General features: G+C 44.5%; 1 protein-coding gene and 1 non-coding gene across 2 annotated transcripts in view; one reads left to right on the top strand and one right to left on the bottom strand.

Annotated features, from left to right (window-relative positions):
• Positions 1-24,565, bottom strand: part of LOC141105652 (alpha-2-macroglobulin-like protein 1) — a 229,058-nt gene extending 204,493 nt beyond the window's left edge. The window contains exons 1-3 of the mRNA XM_073595628.1: positions 24,408-24,565; positions 2,576-2,756; positions 168-360 (exon numbers count right to left, since the gene is read on the bottom strand). Coding sequence (XP_073451729.1) covers positions 168-360; positions 2,576-2,756; positions 24,408-24,550 — 517 coding nt within the window. The 5' untranslated portion in view covers positions 24,551-24,565. The remainder of the gene's footprint in view (positions 1-167; positions 361-2,575; positions 2,757-24,407) is intronic.
• Positions 13,296-13,399, top strand: LOC141107001 (small nucleolar RNA SNORA17). Its single transcript, XR_012235768.1, has one exon. It is a non-coding gene; the product is annotated as a small nucleolar RNA SNORA17 (small nucleolar RNA).
• Positions 24,566-24,972: the final 407 nt, after the last annotated feature.

The following is a 24,972-nucleotide window of genomic DNA, read 5'->3' as shown; positions in this document are numbered from 1 at the left end:
CCTCCTTACTGCCTGTGAAATGCTCTCTGAAAAGCACTGCGACTGGAAAAAGAGAGCCTGAGATGGGTAGAGTGGGGATTCGGTACATTCGGAGATCGATACAGCGGAGAAGTTTATTGTTATGGGTAACATACATTTAAACCTTGTATATGGACAAGAGCCATTACCTGTCTGTCCTGGCTTGTATATAGCCTTGTCTGTTTGAATGAGGGTTTTATATCTCTCCTTTTTCACAATAACTTTAGTACTGTTTCTTACTACCAGGTTTAATACTGGTAGTTTTGAAGAGGACTTCATATCAATAAAGATGAAAACTTCTAGTTCAGCAATCTCTTTGTTCCCATGAGAGGGATTCGGAATCTACAGTTTGGAAGAAAAACTGGTAATTATTGAGAATATTCAGTACAGTTCACCCTAGAGAGTCACTAAAATCTACTACAATAAGCCCCCCCCCCTCCCCCACACACATTACATCCAAGATGGCAGTGCTCAGTAGCATTCTCAGGTCTTTTGGATGTCAAAGGAGGCTTTTACAAGTAAATAACTTTTGTACATTAAATGCACATACTGGATAATCTTATGGGAAGTGGTCTGGTAACAGGGTCACTTTAACTACTTCCCGCCGGCTGGGTGTACATGGTGTCCTCCGGTTTCAGTGGTTATAACGGGATGATGCCTGCATCAAAAGACAGTCTGCTGGTTCCAGGAAGCAGCAGGTTCTCTCACAACCTTATCTGCATTCCAACATAGGACGTGATGTCACTGCGGTGCCGTAGTCTGCCCCTGATGCATTTCGCCCCTCCCACAGGGCTTTATCAAAGACTTTGATGCCAGACTAAGGCAGGCCATACACGAGTCGAATTTCGAAAGATTTTACTTTCGAAAATCTTATCTAAGAATTTTCGCTCGTATTTTGCACCATTAGTGGGTTGCAGCCACAGCCGATCTTCGTGCGGCAATCAAATTTGAGTAATCGGACATGTTGGAATTTTTTTTAAAAACAAACGATTTTCTAATCAATGTTGGGAGAATCGTGCGAGAAATGTAATCGAAAAAGAAATGCGCGTGTGCAAGAAAAGAAAATTCCCGGAAAGAAAAGAAAATTCCCAGGCACGAAAATTCTTTTTTGTAGCAACAAGAGGTGAAATCGAAGGCTTGACTGGCCGAATTTCGAAATCTAAGGTGGCACCATTGGGTCACAAAATGCACAAATTTTCTGATTTTCAAAAGAAAATGCTTTCGATATTCGACCGTGTATGGCCAGCCTAAGCCTGTTTGACCCACAACGCAGTATTGCTTGAGGGGTCCATTGGATCTGGTGAGTCTAACCAGATTTTTTGCACATTTATTTGAACTTTTACTGGCTGCATGGTGGTTTATGAATTTTCACTTGTTTTTTTTACACATTTAGTTTGAGCACAACACTTGCAAAATAAATTTATGGAGATGTATATATGCATTTTTGCACATTTCGAATTTTCACTGGCTAAATGCTTGTTTATGAAATTTCACAAATTTATTGTGTTTTTTGCACATTTAGTCTATATTAGCACTTTACTATTATCCGATCAGGCCAATCTGTGTCTTATCAGCTACATGGGAGACCAGAGGAGAGATCCTCTAATAGACCCCAAATCTCTCCATAAAGAGGACCTGTCACGGCCCATGCTATCACAAAGGATGTTGTTCATCCCTTGTGATAGCAATAAAATTAGTACAAAGAAAAAAAAATGTCAAAAATAATATTTTTGTATAAAATAAATAAATAAATATATATAAAAAAAAATTTGAGGCCTCCCAGTCCCACTGTGCTTATGTGCGCATACATTACTCCCGCACGCATATGTAAACGGCAATCGAACCACACATGTGAGGTATTGTCATGAACTTCAGAGCGAGAGCAATAATTCTATCACCAGACCTCCCGTGAAATTCTAAACTGGTAACGTGTAAAGGCGTTTAAAGTGTCGCCTATGGAGAATTTTAAGCATCATCATTTGCTGCCATTCAACGGGCACACGCAAGTTTAAAATGTGACATATTAGGTATCTCTTTACTCAGCATAACATCATCTTTCGCATTATATAAAAAAATTGGGCTACCTTTACTGTTTTTTTTTTTTTTTAAATCGTGAAAGGGTCTTTTCTCCCCAAAAAACTGCGTTTGAAAAAACGATGCGCAAATACCATGTGACATAAAAAATTGCAACACTCACCATTTTATTCTACAGGGTCTCTGCTAAAAAAAAAAAAAAAAAAATATATATATATATATATATATATATATATATATATATATATATATATATATATATATATATATATATAATGTTTGGGGGTTCTAAGTAATTTTCTACCAAAAAAAAAGGATATTTTTACATGTAGGAACGAAGTGTCAGAAATGACTCGGGTGCAAAGTGGTTAATCCTCTGCAAAGATCTTTCACTAATAAGCCATGCCACTAATAGTCCCATGTTTCACTGCTATACTATTTAATCCTTTAATAGTGTTCTTTTCAACTATTTCCCACACTTCACTTCAGCAAGCTATGCTTGGATCCTATAGGTATACTGTACCAGAGCAGGAATACAGGTGGATGTGTCTTGCTGGAACCTCTTGTCTATGAGGGTGGTGGACTTTTCTTCTTGCCTTAGAGAAATCTGTACATTGCCCGCTCCCTGAGCACCCATCAGGTATATACAGAAACTTTCATAGTGCTGAGAGCGCAGCTCTGAGGGAAAGATGACGACATGGTGCCTGAAGAAATAAAAAGGAACATAAAAAGTGTTTGCATTTCACTGATCACCAGCAGAATTGTGCACATTCACCGAGCAATGGTAATATAGTGGAGACAGAATACATGTCAGTGGATCATGCTGGGTGTTGTAATTGTACATGGATTGTAGAGATTCAGAGGGATGCTATGAATAATCATTCCTTTGGATGGGGTGGGCAGTGTGGAGTAAGAAGTTCAAGCAAGGCCCGGAGTAAGGAAAAGAAACCTAGACAGAGGGCCGACACCCCCTACAGGTTAAAAGGGGGTTTGGTAGGAGTTTTAGGTAGGTTAAAAGTAAATAGAAAGGGGAGGCTTGGTGGAGTGTAAGGAATGAGTGTAAGGAATGGGTGAGACTTCGGGGGTCAACCAGTAGGAGGATCCTGGTGAGGTCTTCACTCAGAATAGAGACTACATCTTAAAAACTTCCCACCCTCCCTCCCCTTTTTTGTGGTTAAGTTCTTGGGGATTTTGTGTTTTTTGGGCCACTTGGTGGCCTGTCATGGCAGCTGACGGTGTACAAGGTCCTTGTATGTCCTTTATTTGATAAATGTACAAGGGACTTGTTTTGGGTATGGCTCCCTGTAGTTTGTTTGGGTTGTATCTGGTAGTAGTGGTGTTGTCTCTGAGTCTGTGTTTTGATTGATTAAGCAGGTACTTGAAGTAGTGGTGCCCAGTGGTGGCCCATCCATGAGGGCACACGGACGCCTCTCTCCACGCCACCCCCTATATGTATAATGGACAGATTCCTTTTAGGACGCTGGATGCCTGAATTACAGCTTCGGGGGTGTATTTTTTAAGTACCTGATTAGAGCCATAGGCTCTAATAGGCTTCAAAATAGGGTGGACTTTTGGCGCAGAGCATTACGCTACGAGCCCACCCAGGTGTGGTAGAAAAGCAAATAAATATTCGCTTTTCTAACACTGAACCGCCTCTCCACCAATCAGGAAGCTCAGGTCTAATACCTGTCACCTGACTGGCTGAAAGGACAGTCTCTCCTGTAGGATGCCTAGCAGGAAGAAAGAAGAGGCGCATGGAGGATACAGCTCGGCACTGCCTGACCTGCTGCCCATCCCACACCTCACTGCAGTCACCCGCTGCCTGACCCATCACCAAGATGGGGTAAGTGCCAGTCAGACAGTGAGCAGGCGGGCAGGAGGTCACAGTGGCCGCATTTGATGGGCACAGTGGCTGCATTTGATGGCACAGTGGCTGCAATTGTTGTTTATATTTCAGAATGTTTCAGTTTGTTTGTGCCCCCCCCCAAAAAAAAAAAAATCTTTGAGCACCAGCCACCACTGGTGATGCCTACAAGGACCTTGGGGTTCCAAAGTTTCAGACTGTACTGACTGTTATGTGTATGTTTTTGTATATGTTATTTGTAAAATTTGGTTTAATAAAAGGTGGCTTTGGCCATTAAACTCCAGTTTTTGGTGTCTTGTGTGTTACTTGGGTAAGGCAAAAGGGGGTGTTTTGGTCTAACATTCAGAGGGACAAAATCATCTTTTATACCCTAGTCATGTTTATTTATGTGGGTTGGAAATAACAGTAACAGATGCAGCAATAGCAGAAATCACAACTGTTAGCAATTCTGAACCTGAAGAATGTGGAGATGTTCCTCAAGCAGATTGAAGGCCTGGCCTGAGCAGTAATACTGTATAGGAAATTTGTCTAAGATTGTAGGTGATCCATTTGCTCTGTGGCTGGAGGTGAGCAAGATTGTCAGAAATGTCAACCCAGGTAGATGTTTAGCAGGGTGAATGGCATGCTGCAGCAGAAAATGGATAATACGTCCTTGGGTTGAAGTGATTAAACCTGCAGCTGGTAGGCATCATCCAGGTATCAACATTTTCAGTCAGTCATTCCCTTCAGTGTGGAAGTGATTAGAGCGGCTTTAGAGCCACTCAATCACTTCTACAGGCAACAAAAGGGAGCCCCCCCGCTGCAGCTTTTCCTTGGCTCTCCTGTCCCTGGATGCAGGAGATGAGAGCAGCAGTCGGAGCTGATGCAGCCATCTTCCAGCGTGGCGAGCTCGGTGAAAGCTGCTCCAGTGTCCTCTCCTGGAGGAGCTTTCAGGTGCTTCTCCTCTCTGCTCCTCCCAGGGCTAGGCATCCAATAGGACACATAAATAGGGGGTGGCCACGACAGCCATTGATAGATTCATGCCTTGCATGAATCGATACACTGCATATAGGGGGTGGCGAGAATAGAGGGGGCCGTGCCTGGGCACCCCTAATGGATGGGCCATCAACATAATCTGTAGTGTTTTCTTATCTCTCTCCAAAGCACTAAGTCCCGTGTGTTTCTTCTGTTCCATAGCTCTGTTATAAGCCTGATAACTTCTGACAAGTTCTCAGAGATGGGAGATAAAATCAGCCTGAAGTTTGTGTCATGGGAGGTTGCTATAAATAGATTATCAGTGAGCTTGCCTTCTCACAGCAGAGCTCTGCACATTCCTTCTTTCCTTTGCCAATGTGGAATGGGGGTGTGTGCCTTTCCTCCAATCAGCTGTCTTGGCTGTATGCCAAGAATCCACTCCCAGTGTAGTGGATTCCGCATATGGCACCGGGGACCATTGGGGGGTGGGGATGGGAGGAGGGGAGGACGACACCTGCCACGCTCTAATCAATATTGATTGGAGGGTATTTAAAGCCATTTCCCTCCAGTGGATCTTAAGGTGATCCCTGGAGGATTAGTAACGCTCACACTGGGAGATGAAAGCAGAACAGTAAGTGTTGTTGTGGACACATTGGCTGGATGGATACCCCACTAACTATCATTTATACTTTTGCATTAATTTTATTTCATACAGATTGGCTTTTCACTATTTAACCTTGAACACTGTCTATGAGCATATACACCTTTGTCAATTCAGGAATCTTGCATCACATCTCTAATATTTAAGGTAAAAAAATATATATTTTAACAATTATGTTTATTCATTGCAGTACTAATATTGGCACTTCCTTGTTTTTAAGCACTAGCATAAATTCACTGTATTCCACTTAGTGCCGATCCACACAGGGGCAACACGACTTCAGCGCGACTTTGCAAGGCGACTTCAACGTGACTTCAGCATGACTTTAAGTCGCCTCCAGGACAGGCGACTTTGACTCTGGCCAATCACAGAATAATCAGCTCTCTGGGAGGGAGGGGTTTGCCTGGGTAAACTAATTTCTTTTCCTGTAAAGTCGCTTCAATATAGATGGAGATATGACTTGGAGGTGACTTCCATTGAATTCTATGGGTACAGGTCGCCTAGAAGTCAGATTGAAGTAGTACAGGAACCTTTTTTGAAGTCGGAGTGACTTCAGTAGTGTACATAAGACGCTCTCATTGACTATAATGCATTTCCCAAAGTCAAGCGACTTGGGGCAACTTGAGGGCTGACAAGTCGGATCCCAAGTCGTTGTAGTGTGAACTGACCCTTACACTATATTCAATATTGATTTTTTTTTTAATTCACTCACTTTACACAAAAATGGTGTTATTTCTGATAATATTCATATGGTCACTCTTATTTAGTTATGACCTTGGCCTTACGCACAGTCACTTAAATCATGATAGCACAATAGATTACCTGATTCCATGGGCTTATTATTCAACCCATGGTTAAATTAAAAAGTGTCCACTTAAGAAACATGTAATAAGTATCCAATAAAACATTAATGAAATAGATAGCCATAGTAATCAACTGGTTTATCATACTGAGTGGGATCCTTAGCCAACTAGAAGTCCTTTTGGCAGTACAGAGTACCCTTACAAAAATGGTTTCTGTTTATTATTCTGACTTCCTAATTACAAATTTCAGGTGCTCCTTTTTCCCTCCCTCCCTCTCTGGGATCTAAGTGCGTGGCTCCTTGTAAGCCCCATGGATTGGGGGCTCCCCTGGGGGGACACAGAGGAGGCACACGAAAGTCGGGGAACATCTGAATGCAACTGCTTTTAAATCTCTGGTTATGTGAGGTCCATAAATTGAAATGTAGCACCCTCTACCATTAGGTAGGTGCTAGTAAGTGTTATTTTACTAGGGTTTGTCAGCACAGGCAAATTTAGGCAGGCCTATGCTGCAAGCTAGGCCTGTCTGTTTTGATCTGGGGGCTGGGAGTGGTCAGAGTAGCAGTGGGTGTGACCACCTGCACTTCAGTTCTGAGGCGCCTCCCCTGCTTCTAGAGAGAATGTTCTAGAAGAGGGGCTGGGCCTGGAACTGGAGTGGCAGGCAGCTCATGTGGGAGCCCTGCCCAATCCCCAATTGATATTGGCAGGGGGCGGGCCTCCTATATAACCTGAGGTGATATGCCACTGGTGGAGGGGAAGTCGGCTAAGTGAAGTGAGGAATGGAATGCTGGGCAGCAGCGGGAGGGCACCCCCATTTGGGGGGGTGTACCGATTGCCGGAGGAGGCCCAGGGAGAGCTGTGAAGGAACTTTGCCTCTACACAGTCATTGGCAATGTCTTTACCACCACATGGTCGGTGGTAAGGAACTCCTGGAGCAGAGGGGCAGGTGAATCTGTCGGAACGCATGGTCCGGTCAAGTTCCTTATCAAGGACTCAGGGCAGTGGAAGGTCGGTGAGTGTACCACAGTGGAGGGCTGGATGTGCCAGGAAGTCTGTGAGGGAACTTTGCTTCTACATGGTCATTAGCAGAGTCTTCGTCATGCACATGGTGAATGATGGGGAGTCCTGGATCAGAGAAGAGATTGTGGGGATCTGTGTCAAATCGATGTGGCCTGAGGGCGCATGGTTTGTAAGCCGGGCTTACTGGGAACAGTAGTCCACCATCCATAGAACTGCTTTAAACTGCTAGGCCTCCGGGGAGAGGTACTGTAGGCCTCAGGCCTAGTAGCAGCGAGCAAACATGCTGGGAGACTTATTCAGAGTGGGTCTACCTTTCTTAATAGGAGAAGATGTGACATTACCCCAATTTAGAAATAAGTTTGTGCAGGAGAGAAGAACTTCTGAGAACATTATACTTTACACAGTAAAGAGTAATGTCTTCATTTATTTACACGGTAATGAATGGGGAACTCTTGGAAGCAGTGCTCTGCAGAAGTTGAGCAGAGGAGGAGCAACGGTCTGCAAGGTAGTGCAGGAGGAAGAATCATAGCAGTTACATATGCACATCATATCTTCTGGCTCTAACAATGTGCCTATTTTTGATGATCCTATAAAATATGATGGCAATCGAATTGTACCATGGGCATCCCATATACTATTATTATTATTTATTATTATTATTATTAAGGATTTATATAGCGCCAACAGTTTACGCAGCGCTTTACAATATAAAAGGGAGACAATACAGTTATAATACAATACAATAGGATTAAGAGGGCCCTGCTCAGAAGAGCTTACAATCTAATAAGGTGGGGCAGGTGGTACAAAAGGTTGTAACTGTGGGGAATGAGCTGTTGGAAGTGGTAGGAGATTAGTTGGAGACGTGATAGGCTTTCCTGAAGAGATGAGTTTTCAGGGATTGCCTGAAGGTAGCAAGAGTAGGGGATAGCCGGATAGATGGAGGTAGCGAGTTCCAGAGGATGGGAGAGGCTCTGGAGAAATCCTAGAGACGAGCATGGGAGGAGGAGATGAGAGAGCTTGAAAGCAGGAGGTCTTGAGAAGAGCGGAGAGGTCGATTTGGGTGATATTTGGAGACAAGATATACCCTTTCCCATCCAAGTTGTACCCCCCCAATAAAACAACAAAAAAACAAAACTAGCAAAAGACTGTTCATTGTCTCTGGAAGTGATGGCAGTGGGGTGAATTGGTGGATTGTTTGATACTAGCGGCAACTACATTGCTACAGAAGGGTAAATATACCATTACAGATAGAATGTATGTATGGTCAATACAAGATTGTATATATGAAGTAGCATTCTACCTAGAATTTTTGATGTATTTTCTAGAATATAACCCCCCCCCTGAAGAAGACCATGAATGTAGGGGTCTTCTTATGGTGTAATGTAATTTGTAAACATTGTTCCTACTGTGTATAATGTTATCATCAATTATAGCTACACTGTTGTTATGTCTCCAGCTAGAGCTCATATTTTAACCGCTTGCTGACCGTCCGTCGCAGTTATACTGCGACAGAATGGCACAGGCAGGCGAATCGCCATCAAGGTACGTAGGTACCATAGACGGTCACTAGGGGGCGCACGCCCCCTGCTCGCCCACGGAGCCGATGCGAGTGCCCGGCGGTCTCGATCACCGCCGGGCTCCCGCGATCGCTCGGGGCACACAGAGAACAGGGAGCTGTGTGTGTTAACACACAGTTTCCGGTTCTCTGAGGGGAGAACAGTCCCCCTCCCCCTTCAGTTAGAACACTTCCTAGGACACACATTAACCCCTTCACTGCCCCCTAGTGTTAACCCTTTCACTGCCAGTGACATTTTTACAGTAATCAATGCATTTTTAATCACACTGATCGCTGTATTAATGCCAATGGTCCCAAAAATGTGTTAAAATTGTCCGACACGTCCCCCATAATGTCGCAGTCATGATAAAAATCGCTGATCGCTGCCATTACTAGTAAAAAAAAAAAAAATAATAATAAAAATGCCATACAGGGTCCATACCAACGGCGACTGATATCCGACATATATAGACTTCTGCAAGAGAACCTTCCACTCTCCGTGGAACCCCACATATATATGAGTAAATGGTCACTTTTGACACAACAACAAATCTCCTCATCCCAATGGGCTTAAATTTGGATCTCAACATCCAAAATATCCTGTTGTCTAGCGCAAAGAGAAACAGCTTATAAAGTGCTCCTTTTTTGGTATAGGGCCCCTGAGGTTATTCACCGTTACGATGCATCCCTCTCTCCTTTATGCTGGAGATGCGGAAGGATCAGAGGTTCCCATTATCACATTTTCTGGCAGTGCGATTTGATAGCTTCCTTTTGGTCCATGGTTGTGTCCGTGCTCCAGCGGATTCTTGATTTCCGGGTTCCGTTGGATCCGGTTCATCTCCTTCTAGGCCTGCCAATCCCCGGTTTGGGAAAACCCTTGAACAAATTGGCATCGTATGTATTATTGGCCGCCAAAAGAGCTATCCCTGCATGTTGGCTATACATGCTGTTACTGATATTCGTAGAATGGAGCATATGACAGCGATGGTGGAAGATGCTTTGGAGAGATTTGATAGGATTTGGGCTCCTTGGGATCGTTATATACAGGGCCCTTCATAAGGTTTTGGCTCTTGTTTTTTCTATTACTGTCCCTTGTATGTTAATTGAAATATATAATATAGTTCACAGCAAGATGATCAACCTTTACTGATTTCATTTGGCTCTTTTTTGTTGTTTATATTATTATAATTTCTAATTACAGTTTGTACTGAATCACTGTAATTGTAATCTTACATCTGCTTATTTTCTCTCCTTGATTGATACATCTACAGTATGTATACTATGTTTTCTTTATTGAAAAAATTTCTTAATAAAAATACAATTTAAAAAAATCAATAAAAATGCCATAAAACTATCTCCTATTTTGTAGACGCTATAACTTTTGCGCAAACAAATCAATATACGCTTATTGCAATTTTTTAGCAAAAATATGTATCAGCCTAAACTGAGGAAAAAACATTTTTTTATATATTTTTGGGGGGATATTTATTATAGCAAAAAGTAAAAAATAATGTGTTTTTTTCAAAATTGTCGCTCTTTGTTTGTTTATAGCGCAAAAAATAAAAACCGCAGAGGTGATAAAATACCACCAAAAGAAAGCTCTATTTGTGGGGAAAAAAGGACACCAATTTTGTTTGGGTGCAACATCGCACAACTGTGGAATTGTCAGTTAAAGCGACGCAGTGCGAATGGCAAAAGGTGCTCTGGTCTTTGTCTCTGGTCCGGGGCTGAAGCGGATAAACTCTTTGTATATTTGAATCTGTTCTCAATCATTACATAAAACAATACATTTTTTTCTTACAACTTCATATCATGTTTATTTCGCTGCTAAAAAAACCCCGTAGGAAATTGTTCCATGTTTTCAGTTTTTTTGGCGTGTGCAGCCCTGCTGACTCTCGTATAAGTGTTTTTCTATGATAGGAAGGAGGTAAATTCTTCTGGGGCTGAAGTGGTTAAAGGAGTTGTAAACCCTCATGTTTTTTCAACTTAGTGCATTAAAGTGACACTAATGCCGCGTACACACGAGCGGACTATAGGGCAGACTTTGTACGGCGGACTTTTCAACGGACTTTCCGAATGAACAGAGTTGCCTACACACCAAAGTCTGATGGATTTGTACGTGATGACGTACGACTGGACTAAAATAAGGAAGTTCATAGCCAGTAGCCAATAGCTGCCCTAGCGTCGGTTTTTGTCCGTCGGACTAGCATACAGACGAGTGGACTTTTCGACCGGACTCAAGTCTGTCGGAAAGATTTGAAACATGTTTCATTTCTAGGTCCGTCCAACTTTTGGGGGGAAAAAGTCCACTGGAGCCCACACAGGATCGAATTGTCCGCCGGACCAAGTATGCCGTGGGGTCCAGTCGTGTGTACGCGGCATTAAGGTTTTTTTTTTTTTTTTTAAATAACGAACATATCATACTTACCTCCACTGTGCAGCTAGTTTTGCACAGAGTGGCCCTGAACCTGCTCTTCTGGGGTCCCTCGGCGGCTCTCGCGACTCCTCCCCCGCATCAGATAACCCCCTAGGAGATGCGCTCTCCAGGGGGGTTACCTTGTGGGCGCACTCCCGAGTCCAGCATTCGGCGCCAAAAGAGGCGTCATCAGAGCCAATGGCTGTGCTGCTATCAATCTATCCAATCAAGAGCCAAGAACCCCCTAGAGAGAGAGCGCGTCCCCATGGGTCAAGTTCGAGGGTTCAGGTAAGTAAAACGGGGGGGTGGGGGGCCGGTCACTGACAGGTGTTTTTTTCACCTTAATGTATAGGATGCATTAAGGTGAAAAAACACGAAGGTTTACAACCCCTTTAAGGTGAAAAACTTTCTGTGCTGCAGCTTCCCCCCAGAGCCCCCCTTTTTCTTACCTGAACCCAATTGTTCCAGCGACGAGCACCAGCCCAGCTGCTCCAGCCGCTGTCTCGGGTCCTCATTGGATAGATTGAGCTCCCGCTGCTGTCAATCAAAGCCAGTGACATGGGAGCAGGGGGGCGGGGCCGAGTCCTGCTGTCTGTGTCAATGGACACAGGAGCAGGACTCTGGAGCGCGCCCACACGAGTCCCCCCGATGGAAAGCATCTCTCCGTTGGGGGCACCCGATGAAGAGAAGGGGCCAGGAGCGCTGCCAGGGGACCCCAGAAAAGGAGGATAACTCTTGCACAGAGCAGGTAAGTATAACATGTTTGTTATTTAACTGCTTGCCGACCGCCTCACGCAGATATACTGTGGCAGAATGGCATGTACAGGCATACTAACGTACCTGTACGTTGCCCTTTAAGAAGCGGCTTGCTGACGCACGCGCGCCGCGAGCTCGGTGAGTGTGGTCGCGGGTCCCACAGACTCAATGTCCACGGGGATACCCGCGATCATCTCACGGAGAGGAAGGACAGGGAAATGCTGATGTAAACAAGCATTTCCCCGTTCTGCCTAATGACACTGATCACAGCTCCCTGTAATCGGGAGCAGTGATCATGTCACAGGTATCTCCCCCCCCCACAATTAGAATCACTCCCTAGGACACACTTAACCCCTGCAGCGCCCCCTCCTGGTTAACCCCTTCTCTGCCAGTCACATTTACACAGTAATCAATGCATTTGAAATCTCACTGATCGCTGTATAAATGTGAATGGTCCCAAAATAGCGCCAAAAGTTTCCGATCTGTCTGCCATAATGTCGCAGTCACAATAAAAATTGCTGATCGCCAGCATTACTAGTAAAAAAAAAATTATTAATAAAAATGCCATAAAACTATCCCCTATTTTGTAGACGCTATAACTTTTGCACAAAACAATCAATACATGCTTATTGCGATTTTTTTACCAAAAATATGTAGAAGAATATGTATTGGCCTAAACTGAGGAAAAATAATTTTTTTTATACATTTTTTGGGGATATTTATTATAGCAAAAAGTAAAAAATATAGCTCTTTTTCAAAATTGTTGCTCTTTTTTTGTTTATAGCGCAAAAAATAAAAACCGCAGAGGTGATCAAATACCACCAAAAGAAAGCTCTATTTGTGGGAAAAAAAGGACATCAATATTGTTTGGGTACAACGTCGCACAACCGCGCAATTGTCAGTTAAAGCGATGCAGTGCCGAATTGCAAAAAGTGCTCTGGACTTTGGCCAGCCAAATGGTCCGGGGCTTAAGTGGTTAAAAAAAAAATGAACCATTACAATCACTTTGATGTTCTACAGAAAAAATAATAGCAAAAAAGTGTAACTTCCACTTTAACTGGTTCTTGACCGGCTCACGCAGATATACTGCGGCAGAATGGCTCTCCTGAGCGAAATCCTGTACATATACGGCTTTGCCCAGGAGAGCCACCAGAGGGCGCACGCACCCGCTGCACAGCAGGGGACCCAATGCGTGTGGCCGGCGGGCGTGATGCACGTGTGGCAGCACGGGGGTTTGTGTGTGTAAACACACAAATCCCTGTGCTGTCGGAGAGAAGACAGATTGTGTGTTTCTACAAAGTAGAAACAGCGATCTGTCATCTCTCCTAGTTAGTCCCATCCCCCACAGTTAGAACACACACATAGGGAACACATTTAACCCCTTGATCGCCCCCTAGTGTTAACCCCTTCCATGCCAGTGACATTTACATAGTAATCAGAGCATTTTTATAGCACTGATCGTTCTGTAAATGTCAATGGTCCCAAAAATGTGTCAAAAGTGTCCGACCTGTCCGCCGCAATGTCACAATAGTGCTAAAAATCACAGATCACCACCATTACTAGTAAAAAAATAAATAAATAATAAAAACTCCCTTTAAATGCCATAAATCTTTCCCATAGTTTGTAGACGCTATAACTTTTGCGCAAACCAATCAATACACGCTTATTGAGATTTTTTTTTACCAAAAATATGTAGAAGAAGAATACATATCGGCCTGAACTGAGGAAATCATTTTTTTTTTAAATTGGGATGTTTACTATAACAAAAAGTAAAAGATATTGGGGGCTATTTACGAAAGGCAACTCCACTTTGCACTGCAAGTGCACTTGGAAGTGCAGTCACTCTAAATCTAAAGGGTAGATCGGAAAGGAGTGGAAACTCTGCTGATTTTATCATCCAAGCTAAAATTATGTTTTATTTCCCTTGCATGTCCCCCTCGGATCTACAGCGACTTTACTTCCAAGTGCACTTTCAGTGCAAAGTGGATTTTCCTTTAGTAAATAACCCCCATTGTGTTTTTTTCAAAATTGTCGCTCTTCTTTTGTTCATAGCGCAAAAAATAAAAACTGATCAAATACCACCAAAAGAAAGCTCTATTTGTGGGAAAAAAAAGATGTCAATTTTGTTTGGGTACAATGTCGCACGACCGCGCAATTGTCAGTTAAAGAGACGCAATACCGAATCGCAAAAAATGGTCCGGTCATTGAGCAGCCAAATCTTTTGGGGCTGTTGTGCTTAAGGCCTCCTCCCGGCTCCTGTGTGTGAAACAGAGCTTTTGAGGAGGAGGGGGTGGTGGGGAGCAGGTACCCAAATTTGACAGGTACCCGCTTCCCACTTCCGTTCCGGTCATCTAGGCGACTGCAAACAGCAGCTCTCCTTCCCGAAGCCTTCTGGGACACAACAGGTCCTAGAACACTTCGGGGCCAGTCACAGACCGCAGCGCTACTCGCGCAGTGGGCACTCGGCTGTGTAGAGATGGCGGCGCCGCCGAGGGAGGACACGGGGAGAACACGGCTGCGGTGAGTACTCCGCTGGACTGTGGGACAGGTGGGTGGCTGTTTAGTAAAAGTCAGCAGCTACACTTTTTGTAGCTGCTGACTTTTAATAAACAAACAAATGACTGTAACTCCGCTTTAACCACTTAAGGACTGGAAGATTTTCCCCCCATATGGCACTGCGTCACTTTAACTGACAATTGCGCGGACATGCGATGATGTACCCAAACAAAATTGACGTCCTTTGTTTCCCATAAATAGAGCTTTCTTTTGGTGGTATTTGATCACCTCTGCAGGTTTTATTTTTTAAACAAAAATATAAACAAAAAAGAATGACAATTTTGAAAAAAACAAACACTTTTTTTCATCTGAGTACCCGACTACCTGAGCACCTCTCACAGCCCATCTGAGTACCTGAGCACCTCTCACAGCCCATCTGAGTACCTAAGTACTAGGGATGAGCCGAACACCCCCCCACCCCCCGGTTCGCACCAGAACCTGCGAACGGACCGAAAGTTCGCTGCGAACTTTAGAACCCCATTGAAGTCTATGGGACTCGAACGTTCGAAATCAAAAGTGCTAATTTTAAAGGCTAATATGCATGGTATTGTTCTAAAAAGGATTTGGGGACCCGGGTCCTGCCCCAGGGGACATGTATCAATGCAAAAAAAGTTTAAAAACGTCCATTTTTTCGGGAGCAGTGATTTTAATGATGCTTAAAGTGAAAAAAAAAAAGTGAAATATTCCTTTAAATATCGTACCTGGGGGGTGTCTATAGTATGCCTGTAAAGTGACACGTGTTTCCCGTGCTTAGAACAGTCCCTGCACAAAATGACATTTTTAAAGGAATAAAAGTCATTTAAAACTGCTTGCGGCTTTAATGTAATGTCGGGTCCCGGCAATATGTGTGAAAATCAGTGAGACTAACGGCATGGGTACCCCCCCCAGTCCATTACCAGGCCCTTTGGGTCTTGTATGGATATTAAGGGGAATCCCGCATCCAAACTAAAAAAAGGAAAGGTGTGGGGCCCCAAGGCCCTATATATTCTGAACAGCAGTATACAGGCGGTGCAAACAAGACAGGGACTGTAGGTTTGTTGTTAATTAGAATCTGTTTGTAATTTTGAACTGGTACTTTTTTAAAGTGTAGCTCCAGCCAAAAAATCTATTTTTAAGCTTTTTGGAAAACATAGGGAAGGGTTATCACCCCTGTAACATTTGTTTTGCTGTCTGTGCACCTCTTCAGAAGATTTCACCTCACTTTCTGTCCCAATGACAAATGTTATTTGAAAATTTGGGGTTTTTAGTGAAACAAGGATTGGCGATAAAGCATTAATGGAGGGGAGACACTTTTTTCCCATATTAACTCTTACAGGAGAGAATTTCCCTTCCTAGGGGTAGATTTCATCTCACTTCCTCTTGTCTGCTTCCGTTTGCAAGTAAGAGTCGTTTGTAAGTTGGATGTTTGAAAGTAGGAGCCTGCCCTAAATACGCTGAAGAAATTGGGGCCTTTGGTGGTGGTGGTGGTGTTGGTGTTGCCACAACACTGTAAGCCCTCACAGTTACTCTTGGTGGGTGCAGGAACGGGCCCTGCTGTGAAATATTAGATCAAGAATTGTAATTACATGCCATTGTTGAACAGGGGCAGGAAAATTGGGCCTTTGGTGGTGGTGGTGTTGCCACAACACTGTAAGCCCTCACAGTTACTCTTGGTGGGCGCAGAAATGGGCCCTGCTGTGAAATATTAGATCAAGAATTGTAATTTCATGCACCTGTTGAACAGAGGCAGAAAAATTGGGCCTTTGGTGGTGGTGGTGGTGGTGTAGCCACAACACTGTAAGCCCTCACAGTTACTCTTGGTGGGCGCAGAAATGGGCCCTGCTGTGAAATATTAGATCAAGAATTGTAATTTCATGCACCTGTTGAACAGGGGCAGAAAAATTGGGCCTTTGGTGGTGGTGGTGGTGGTGGTGTTGCCACAACACTGTAAGCCCTCACAGTTACTCTTGGTGGGCGCAGAAATGGGCCTTGTTGTGAAATATTAGATCAAGAATTGTAATTGTATGTCCCTGCTGAACAGGGGCAGAAAAATTGGGCCTTTGGCACTGGTGCCACAACACTGCAACCCCTCACAGATGCTATAGTTGGAGTGCAGGAATGAGCCCTGCTGCAAAGTATTGCATCAAAAATTGTAATTACACGCCCCTGTTAAACAGGAGCTGAAAAATTGGGCCTTGGGCACTGGTGCTGGTGCCACAACACTGCAACCCCTCACAGATACTCTAGTTGGAGCTCAGGAACGAGCCCTGCTGCAAAGTATTGCATCAAAAATTGTAATTACATGCCCCTGTTAAACAGGGGCTGAAAAATTGGGCCTTAGCCACTGGTGGTGGCGCCTAGAACCAAAAATGTTCTTACAAGCTACCAGCATGATCATTGAGGAGGAAGAGGATAATCACTCAGCATAACAGGATAGTCAGTCAGCATTAGCATAGGCAGTCTTGAAGGGATCTGACATTTCAAAAAAAAATATTAGGTTACATCAGCATCAGGTGCTTGGTAGCTGGTGGTGATCCAAGACTGATTCATTTTTATGAAGGTCAGTCGATCGACCGAGTCGGTGGACAGGCGCACCCTGTGATCGGTTACAAAGCCTCCAGTAGCACTGAATGTGTGTTCCGAAAGAACACTGGATGCAGGACAGGCCAGTAGCTCAATTGCATACTGTGCAAGCTCTGGCCAGTGATCCATCCTCAAGACTCAGTAACCCAGAGGATTTTCGATGGGAAAGGTGTCCAAGTCAGATCTTGCACCTAAGTATTCCTGCACCATGTAAAACAGATGCTGGCGATGGTTGCTGGAACCGATCATACCTTGGGGCTGCGGACTATAAAATTGCCTGAATGCATCGATCAGACGGCCACCTTTTACACCGCTCCTTCTTTGACTGACCGAAGCCTCAGCAACACATGTCCAGGAACAGGAGTTTGTAACCTCCCAGTCTCTGAGAATGCGTTGCACCGACCTTTCTGCAAGGCCTCCAGAAAATGTTTCATCCTCTGCTCCCTCTGCAATGGCAAGATAAGGTCCGCAACCTTACCCTTGTAATGTGGATCAAGGAGGGTTGCCAGCCAGTATTGATCCCTCTTCTTGATACCACGAATACAAGGATCCTTCAGCAGGCTTTGCAGGATCAGGGAGGCCATGCAGCGTAGGTTTGCTGAGGCATTCGGTCCGGAGTCCTCTGGGTCACTAAGGACAACATGATCTGCAACCACCTCCTCCCAGCCACGTACAAGTCCATGGGTTTCTTAGGACTGCAAATGATCCCTTGAAGACTGCTGAGTGCAGGCTCCACCTCCATGCTGACACAATCCTCCTCCTCCTCTTCCTGTGTGATCGGCGGGCATGCAGGAACACTGTCTGGATAAAAAGAACCTTGAGAGCTAAGGAAGTCCTCCTCTTCCTGCCTCTGTTCTGCCTCAAGTGCCTTTTCCATTATTCCATGCAGCATGTGCTCCAACAGGTGGAGAAGAGGGACAGTGTCATTGATGCATGCGCTGTCACTACTCACCATCCTCGTGGCCTCCTCAAATGGTGACAGGACATTGCACGCATCCTTGATCATGGCCCACTGGCATGGGGAAAGAAAAACAAGCTCCCCTGACCCTGTCCTGGTGCCATAGTCACACAGGTACTCATTGATGGCCCTCTGCTGCGTGTGCAGCTGCTGCAGCATGGCCAACGTTGAGTTCCACCTGGTGGGCATGTCACAGGTTAGGCGGTTCTTGGGCAGGTTAAATTGCTTTTGGAGGTCAGCCAGCCGAGCACTGGCATTATATGACCAGCGAAAATGTACACAGACTTTCCTGGCCTGCCTCAGGACATCCTGTAAGCCCGGGTACCTGCCCAAGAACCGCTGCACCACCAAGTTAAGGACGTGAGCCAAACAGGGCACATGGGTCAGTTGTCCCTGTCAGAGGGTGGAGAGGAGGTTGGTGCCATTGTCGCAACCCACCATTCCTGCCTTAAGCTGACATGGCGTCAACCACCTCTGAGCCTGCCCCTGCAGAGGTGACAGAATCTCTGCCCCAGTGTGGCTCCTGTCCCCCAAGCACACCAGATCAAGCACCGCATGGCATCTTTTGGCCTGCGTACTTGTGTAGCCCCTTGAACGCCTACGTAGCACCGCTGGTTCCGAGGACAAATCACAGGAAGAGGCCATGGAGGAAAAAGAAGAGGAGGGGGTGGAGGAGAGAGGTGTGTCAGAATCACCAGTAGTAGCATTTTGGAGGCGTGGTGGCGGAACAACCTCCAACACTACTGCACCTTGTCCTGTATCCTTCCCAGCTGCCAGCAGAGTCACCCAATGCGCCGTGAAAGATAGGTAACGTCCCTGTCCATGCCTGCTGGACCATAAGTCAGTGGTAATATGCACCTTACCGCTGACCGCCCTGTCCAGCGAGGCCAAGACATTGCCTTCCACATGCCGGTAGAGAGCCGGAATCGCCTTCTGTGAGAAAAAGTGGCGTTTGGGAACCTGCCACTGAGGAACCACACATTCCACAAACTCACAGAAGGGGGCAGAGTCTACCAACTGAAAAGGCAGCAGTTGAAGTGCTAGCAATTTAGCCAAGCTAGCATTCAACTGCTGGGCATGTGGATGGTTGGGAGCGAACTTCTTTCGGTGGTGCAGCAGCTGGGGCAGGGAAATTTGCCTGGTACAATCTGACATCGGTGTACCGATAGCAGATTGCCCACAAGTACTTGGCTGTGACACATCTAATTCTACACCTTCATTCCTCTCAGTGCAGGTCTCAGAGAGGACTGAAGGTATAGTGGGGTTGGAGATCCCAGCTGATGAGGAGCAAGGAGAGGTCCTCTTTGTTCTTTGGTGTGGGTCTTTTAGGTACGCTTGCCAACGAACTGCATGGCAGGTCGACATATGTCTGGTCAAGCATGTGGTGCCCAAGCAGGTGATGTTTTGGCCACGCGAGATACGCTTGAGACATATGTTGCAAATAGCAGCGGTGCGATCTGATGCACTCGTCTCAAAAAAGGCCCACACCAAAGAACTTTTGGAATAACACGCAGAGACAGCAGCGCCCTGCACATGCGGAGCTCTGCGGTGTGATGCAGTCAGTGTGCTGCCCTTAAGCTGGCCCCTGGAGGGCATCCTGCCTCGTTGGTGATGTGCCTCCTCCTCCTCTCTCCTATCAGGCACCCACGTGGAGTCAGTGACCTCATCATCCCCTCCCTCCTCATCACTTGAGCAAACCCCCTCTCTCTCTGGGCTCACGTTACTGCCTTCCTCTAGCTGGGTACCATCATCGGAGCCTTCAAAACACTGGACATCCTCCTGGAGCATGTACCCAACAGTTCGGAGGACGCTTCAGGAGGACATGGTGGGGCTAGGGAAGGAGTGACTGATTCCATTGAGCCAAGGGAAGAGGCCGCATTGGCAGCTGCTTTGCCAAAGTACTCTGAGCCTGGGTGAGAGAGGATGAGGAGGATGAGGATGGCTTGGACATCAACTCTACCAAGTCTTCCGCATGTTGCGGCTCAACACGGCCAGCTGCCGAAAAAAAAGGACAAGTGTGTCCCACGGCCACGTGCTGATGAAGATGCACCGTCTCCACGACCAGCACTGTTGTCTTTAGACACAGAGCCTGCTTGCCCCCTTTTATTGGCTTGTGACTGTCTGCCTCTCCTTGTTGGCCTTCCAGACATACTAATGGCCTGCAGTGAGATGTAGCTGCACAAAGCTGGGATGTATATATATACTGATACTGCAGCTAGCAGAATCAACTGCCTTCCTGTAGTATTAATAGGATCAGAACAATAGCAATTGTCTTCAGGTAGCTTTAGGTGCACACTGTGCAGAGGACGCAGTACATTAACTGTAAACACTGTAGCTGCCTACCTGTGGTACTAATAGAATCAGAAGAACACTCACAATTTTCTTCAGGTAGCTTTAGGTGCACACTGTGCAGAGGACACAGTATACTAATTGTAAATACTGCAGCTGCCTGCCTGTGGTACTAATAGGATCAGAAGAACACCACCAATTTTTTTCAGGTAGCTTTAGGTGCACACTGTGCATAGGACACAGTACACTATCTGTAAATACTGTAGCTGCCTGCCTGTGGTATTAATAGGATCAGAACAACAGCAATTGTCTTTAGGTAGCTTTAGGTGCACACTGTGCAGAGGATGCAGTACACTAACTGTAAATACTGCAGCTGCCTGCCTGTGGTACTACTAGGATCAGAAGAACACCACCAATTTTCTTCAGGTAGCCTTAGGTGCACACTGTGCAGAGGACACAGCACACTAACTGTAAATACTGCAGCTGCCTGCCTGTGGTATTAATAGGACCAGAACAACAGCAATTGTCTTCAGGTAGCTTTAGGTGCACACTGGGCAGAGGACGCAGTACACTATCTGTAAATACTGCAGCTGCCCGCCTGTGGTACTAATAGGTTTAGAACAACAGCAATTGTCTTCAGGTAGCTGAAGGTGCACACTGTGCAGAGGATGCACTACACAACTGTAAATACTGCAGCTGCCTGCGGTACTAATAGGATCAGAAGAACACCACCAATTTTCTTCATGTAGCTTTAGGTGCACACTGTGCAGAGGACGCACTACATTAACTGTAAATACTGCAGCTGCCTGCGGTACTAATAGGATCAGAAGAACACCACCAATTTTCTTCAGGTAGCATTAGTTGCACACTGTGCAGAGGATGCACTGCACTAACTGTAAATACTGTAGCTGCCTGCCTGCTGTGGTACTAATAGGATCAGAAGAACACCAGCAATTTTCTTCAGGTAGCTGTAAATACTGTAAAAACACCTGCCTGCCTGTCAGTAGGAAGAGCATAACAGGAACGGATCTAGCTAAACTGAATACAGTATATATATATATATATATATATATATACACACACACACACACACAACACCTAGGATGCATATATATACACACAATACACTGTAAGTGCAGCTAACTGACTCGCCTGCCTACTCAACCTTATCTAATCTAACTTTAATTTCATCTGTCTAACTTAAATCAAATGACACTGTCTCTCTGTCTATCTCTTTCCACCGCCGCAACACATTACACAAGGCCACCATGTAGGCGGCCTTATATAGTGTGGGGCATGCACTAAACCCCCTGAGCCATAATTGGCCAAAGCCCCCCTGGCTTTGGCCAATTACGGCTCTCTGGCTCTCTGTACAGACGGCGCTGTGATTGGCCAAGCATGTGGGTCATAGTGCATACTTGGCCAATCATCAGCCAGCAATGCACTGCGATGCCACAGTGAATTATGGGCCGTGACGCGCCACTCGAATTTGGCATGAACGGTTCATATCGTTGCCATTCGATGAACAATCAAACATGCGAAGTTCAAGTCGAACATGGGTTCGAGTCGAACTCGAAGCTCATCCCTACTGAGTTCCTGTCACAGCCCATCTGAGTACCTGCACCGCCCATCTGAGCACCTGTCATCACCCATTAGAGTACCCGAGTAACAGTCACCAGCCCATCAGAGTACCCGAGTACCTGTCACCAGGCCATCAGAGTACCCGAATACCTGTCACCAGCCCATCAGAGTACCCGAGTACCTGTCACCAGCCCATCAGAGTAACCGAGTACCTGTCACCAGCCAATCAGAGTAACCAAGTACCTGTCTCCAGCCCATCAGAGTACACGAGTACCTATCTGCAGCCCATCAGAGTACCTGAGTACCTATCTGCAGCCCATGCCTCATAGAATATACGTTGGGGTGTTTGCTTTCCAAAATGGGGTCAATTCCACTGTCCTGGTGCTCAAGGACCTTCAAAAGTGTGGTAGGTAGGAATGAAATGAGATGTGTAATTTATGCTCCTAGGACGCCTGAAGGTGCTACTTCAATGTTGGGCCTTAGGTGTTATGGCCATACTCAGGAGGAGTAGCAGAATGTGTTTTTGGGTGTAATTTTTGCTATATACATGCTATGTGTTAGAAATATCTTGTAAATTGACAACCTGTGTAAAAAAAAAAAGATTTTCATTTTCTTTACACGTTTTCTGAAGACTTGTGTAAAAAAATGAACCGTTCAAAAGACTCATAGTGCTTCATAGAATATATGTTGGGGTGTTTGTTTTCCAAAATGGGGTCATTTTGTGGGTAATTCCATTGTCCTGGTCTTCCAGGGCCTTCAAAAGTGTAATAGGTCGGAAATTAGAGGTGTAATTTATGCTCCTAGAAAGCCGGTGCTCCCTGCATGTTGGGCCTCTGTATGTGGCCAGGCTGTGTAAAAGTCACACACATGTGGTATTGCCATACTCAGGAGGAGTAGCAGAATGTATTTTGGGGTGTCATTTTTGCTACACATGCTTTGAGTTAGAAATATCTTATAAACTGACCACTTTGTGTAAAAAAAAAAAAATGTTTTAATTTTCTTTCAACGTTTTCTGAAGACTTGTGGAAAAAAATGAACCGTTCAAAAGACTCATTATGCCTCATAGAATAGACGTTGGGATGTTTGCTTTCCAAAATGGGGTCATTTTGTGGGTAATTCCACTGTCCTGGTGCTCCAGGGCCTTCACCTCTAGGAAATTAGATGTGTAATTTATGCTCCTAGAAACTCTGATGGTGCTCCCTGCATGTTGGACCTCTCTGTGTGGCCAGGCTGTGTAAAAGTCCCACACATGTGGTATCGCCATACTCGGGAGGAGTAGCAGAATGTATTTTGGGGTGTAATTGGAAGTATGCAGTATGCTGGGGTGAGAAATAACTTGTTATTATGACAATTTTGTGAAAATAATAAATAAAAAATTCTTCATTTTCCTAAGAATTGCGGGAAAAAATTACAACTTCAAAAAACTCACCATGCCTCTTACTAAATACCTTTGACTATCTACTTTTCAAAAAGGGGTCATTTGGGGGGTATTTGTATTTTCCTGACATTTCAGTGCATCAGGTGTGATCAATTTTCAATGATTTGCACCATAGATGGTAGACTCTATAACTTTCACAGAGACTAAATAATATCCACTAATTTGGGTTATTTTTACCAAAGAGATGTAGCAGTACAAATTTTGGCCCAAATTTATGAACAAAAATTACTTATTTGCAAAATTTTATTATAGAAACTAAAAAAAAGTGTTCTTTTTCAAAATTTTCGCTCTTTTTTCACTTATGTCGCAAAAAATAAAAAAAACAGTGGTGATTAAATACCACCAAAAAAAAGCTCTATTTATATGAAAAAAAAATGTTAAAAATTTTGTTTAGGTACAGTGTTGCATGACTGAGTAATTGGCTTTCAAAGCGTGAGAGCGCTGAAAGCTAAAAATTGGTCTGGGCAGGAAGGGTGTATAAATGCCCTGTATTGAAGTGGTTAACGTGAAAAACCTCGAGGGTTTACAACCCCTTTAAACACTAGATTAAACACTGCTAAACACCAGCAAAAACATTAAAACATTAGCTTTTTTTGTCCAGTGTTTCTAAAGCAGTTTTTAGCTTTCTAGTGTGCATGAAGCCTTATAAACAAAATTCCACATAAAACTTTAAAATACATGGAATTCCCAGAAAGTCCATGATACTAAACCTTTAGTTAAAAATAAACAAAAACATAAAGAAATAAAAGTGATCGATAGATTAGCAAATAATGCTCAGGAATGAAAATGTCATTTGATCAAAAGGCTTTCTGAGAATAAACACTGAAATCTGCTAGTCTAATATTATCTGCTGTGCCAATTTAACAGCTAAGGGTTGGTGGTCACAGAAAGTGTATCAGTTATATCCTTCTTGACTGACAAACAATATACATAAGAAATACTCACAGCTCTGCTTGCACCGAGTAGATTTGCAAAAGGATCAGCCCAAGACATAAAGTCCAGAGAGACATTATGTGACACAGGCCAGACAATACTTGTGTGCTAGGAATTGCTATTTGGCTGGTCTTATATTGCTCATATGATGGCATGGTTGCAAGGCTGGGCATTGACCACAACACATCAAATATTTGTTTGGGAGGTGACATCCAGGCCTGTGTTTGTGTTGAGGGGGGATTGGCAAGATATGAAGGTCATTTGATACGAGTTAGAACAGTGGTCATCAACCCTGTCCTCAGGGCCCAATAACAGGCCAGGTTTTATGTATTACCTTGGGGAGATGCAGACTAGAATACTGCAATCACTGAGCAGCAAATTATATCACCTGTGATGTATTTCAGTTATCTTGCAAACCTGGCCTCTTAGTGGGCCCTGAGGACAGGGTTGATGACCACTGAGTTAGAATAAAAACATAGATGGAATTAAATTAAAGAGGAATTCAAATTTATATGTAGAGCCCACCACCTTTAGGTGGGTGCTAGTTTGTTAGTTAGGATAAGTGATAGGTAAATTG

The sequence above is a fragment of the Aquarana catesbeiana genome, linkage group LG08 (assembly GCF_042186555.1).
Source record: "Aquarana catesbeiana isolate 2022-GZ linkage group LG08, ASM4218655v1, whole genome shotgun sequence".
NCBI lineage: Eukaryota > Metazoa > Chordata > Amphibia > Anura > Ranidae > Aquarana > Aquarana catesbeiana.
Note: the sequence above shows the minus strand (reverse complement) of the source record. Positions and strands in the feature narration are given on the sequence as shown.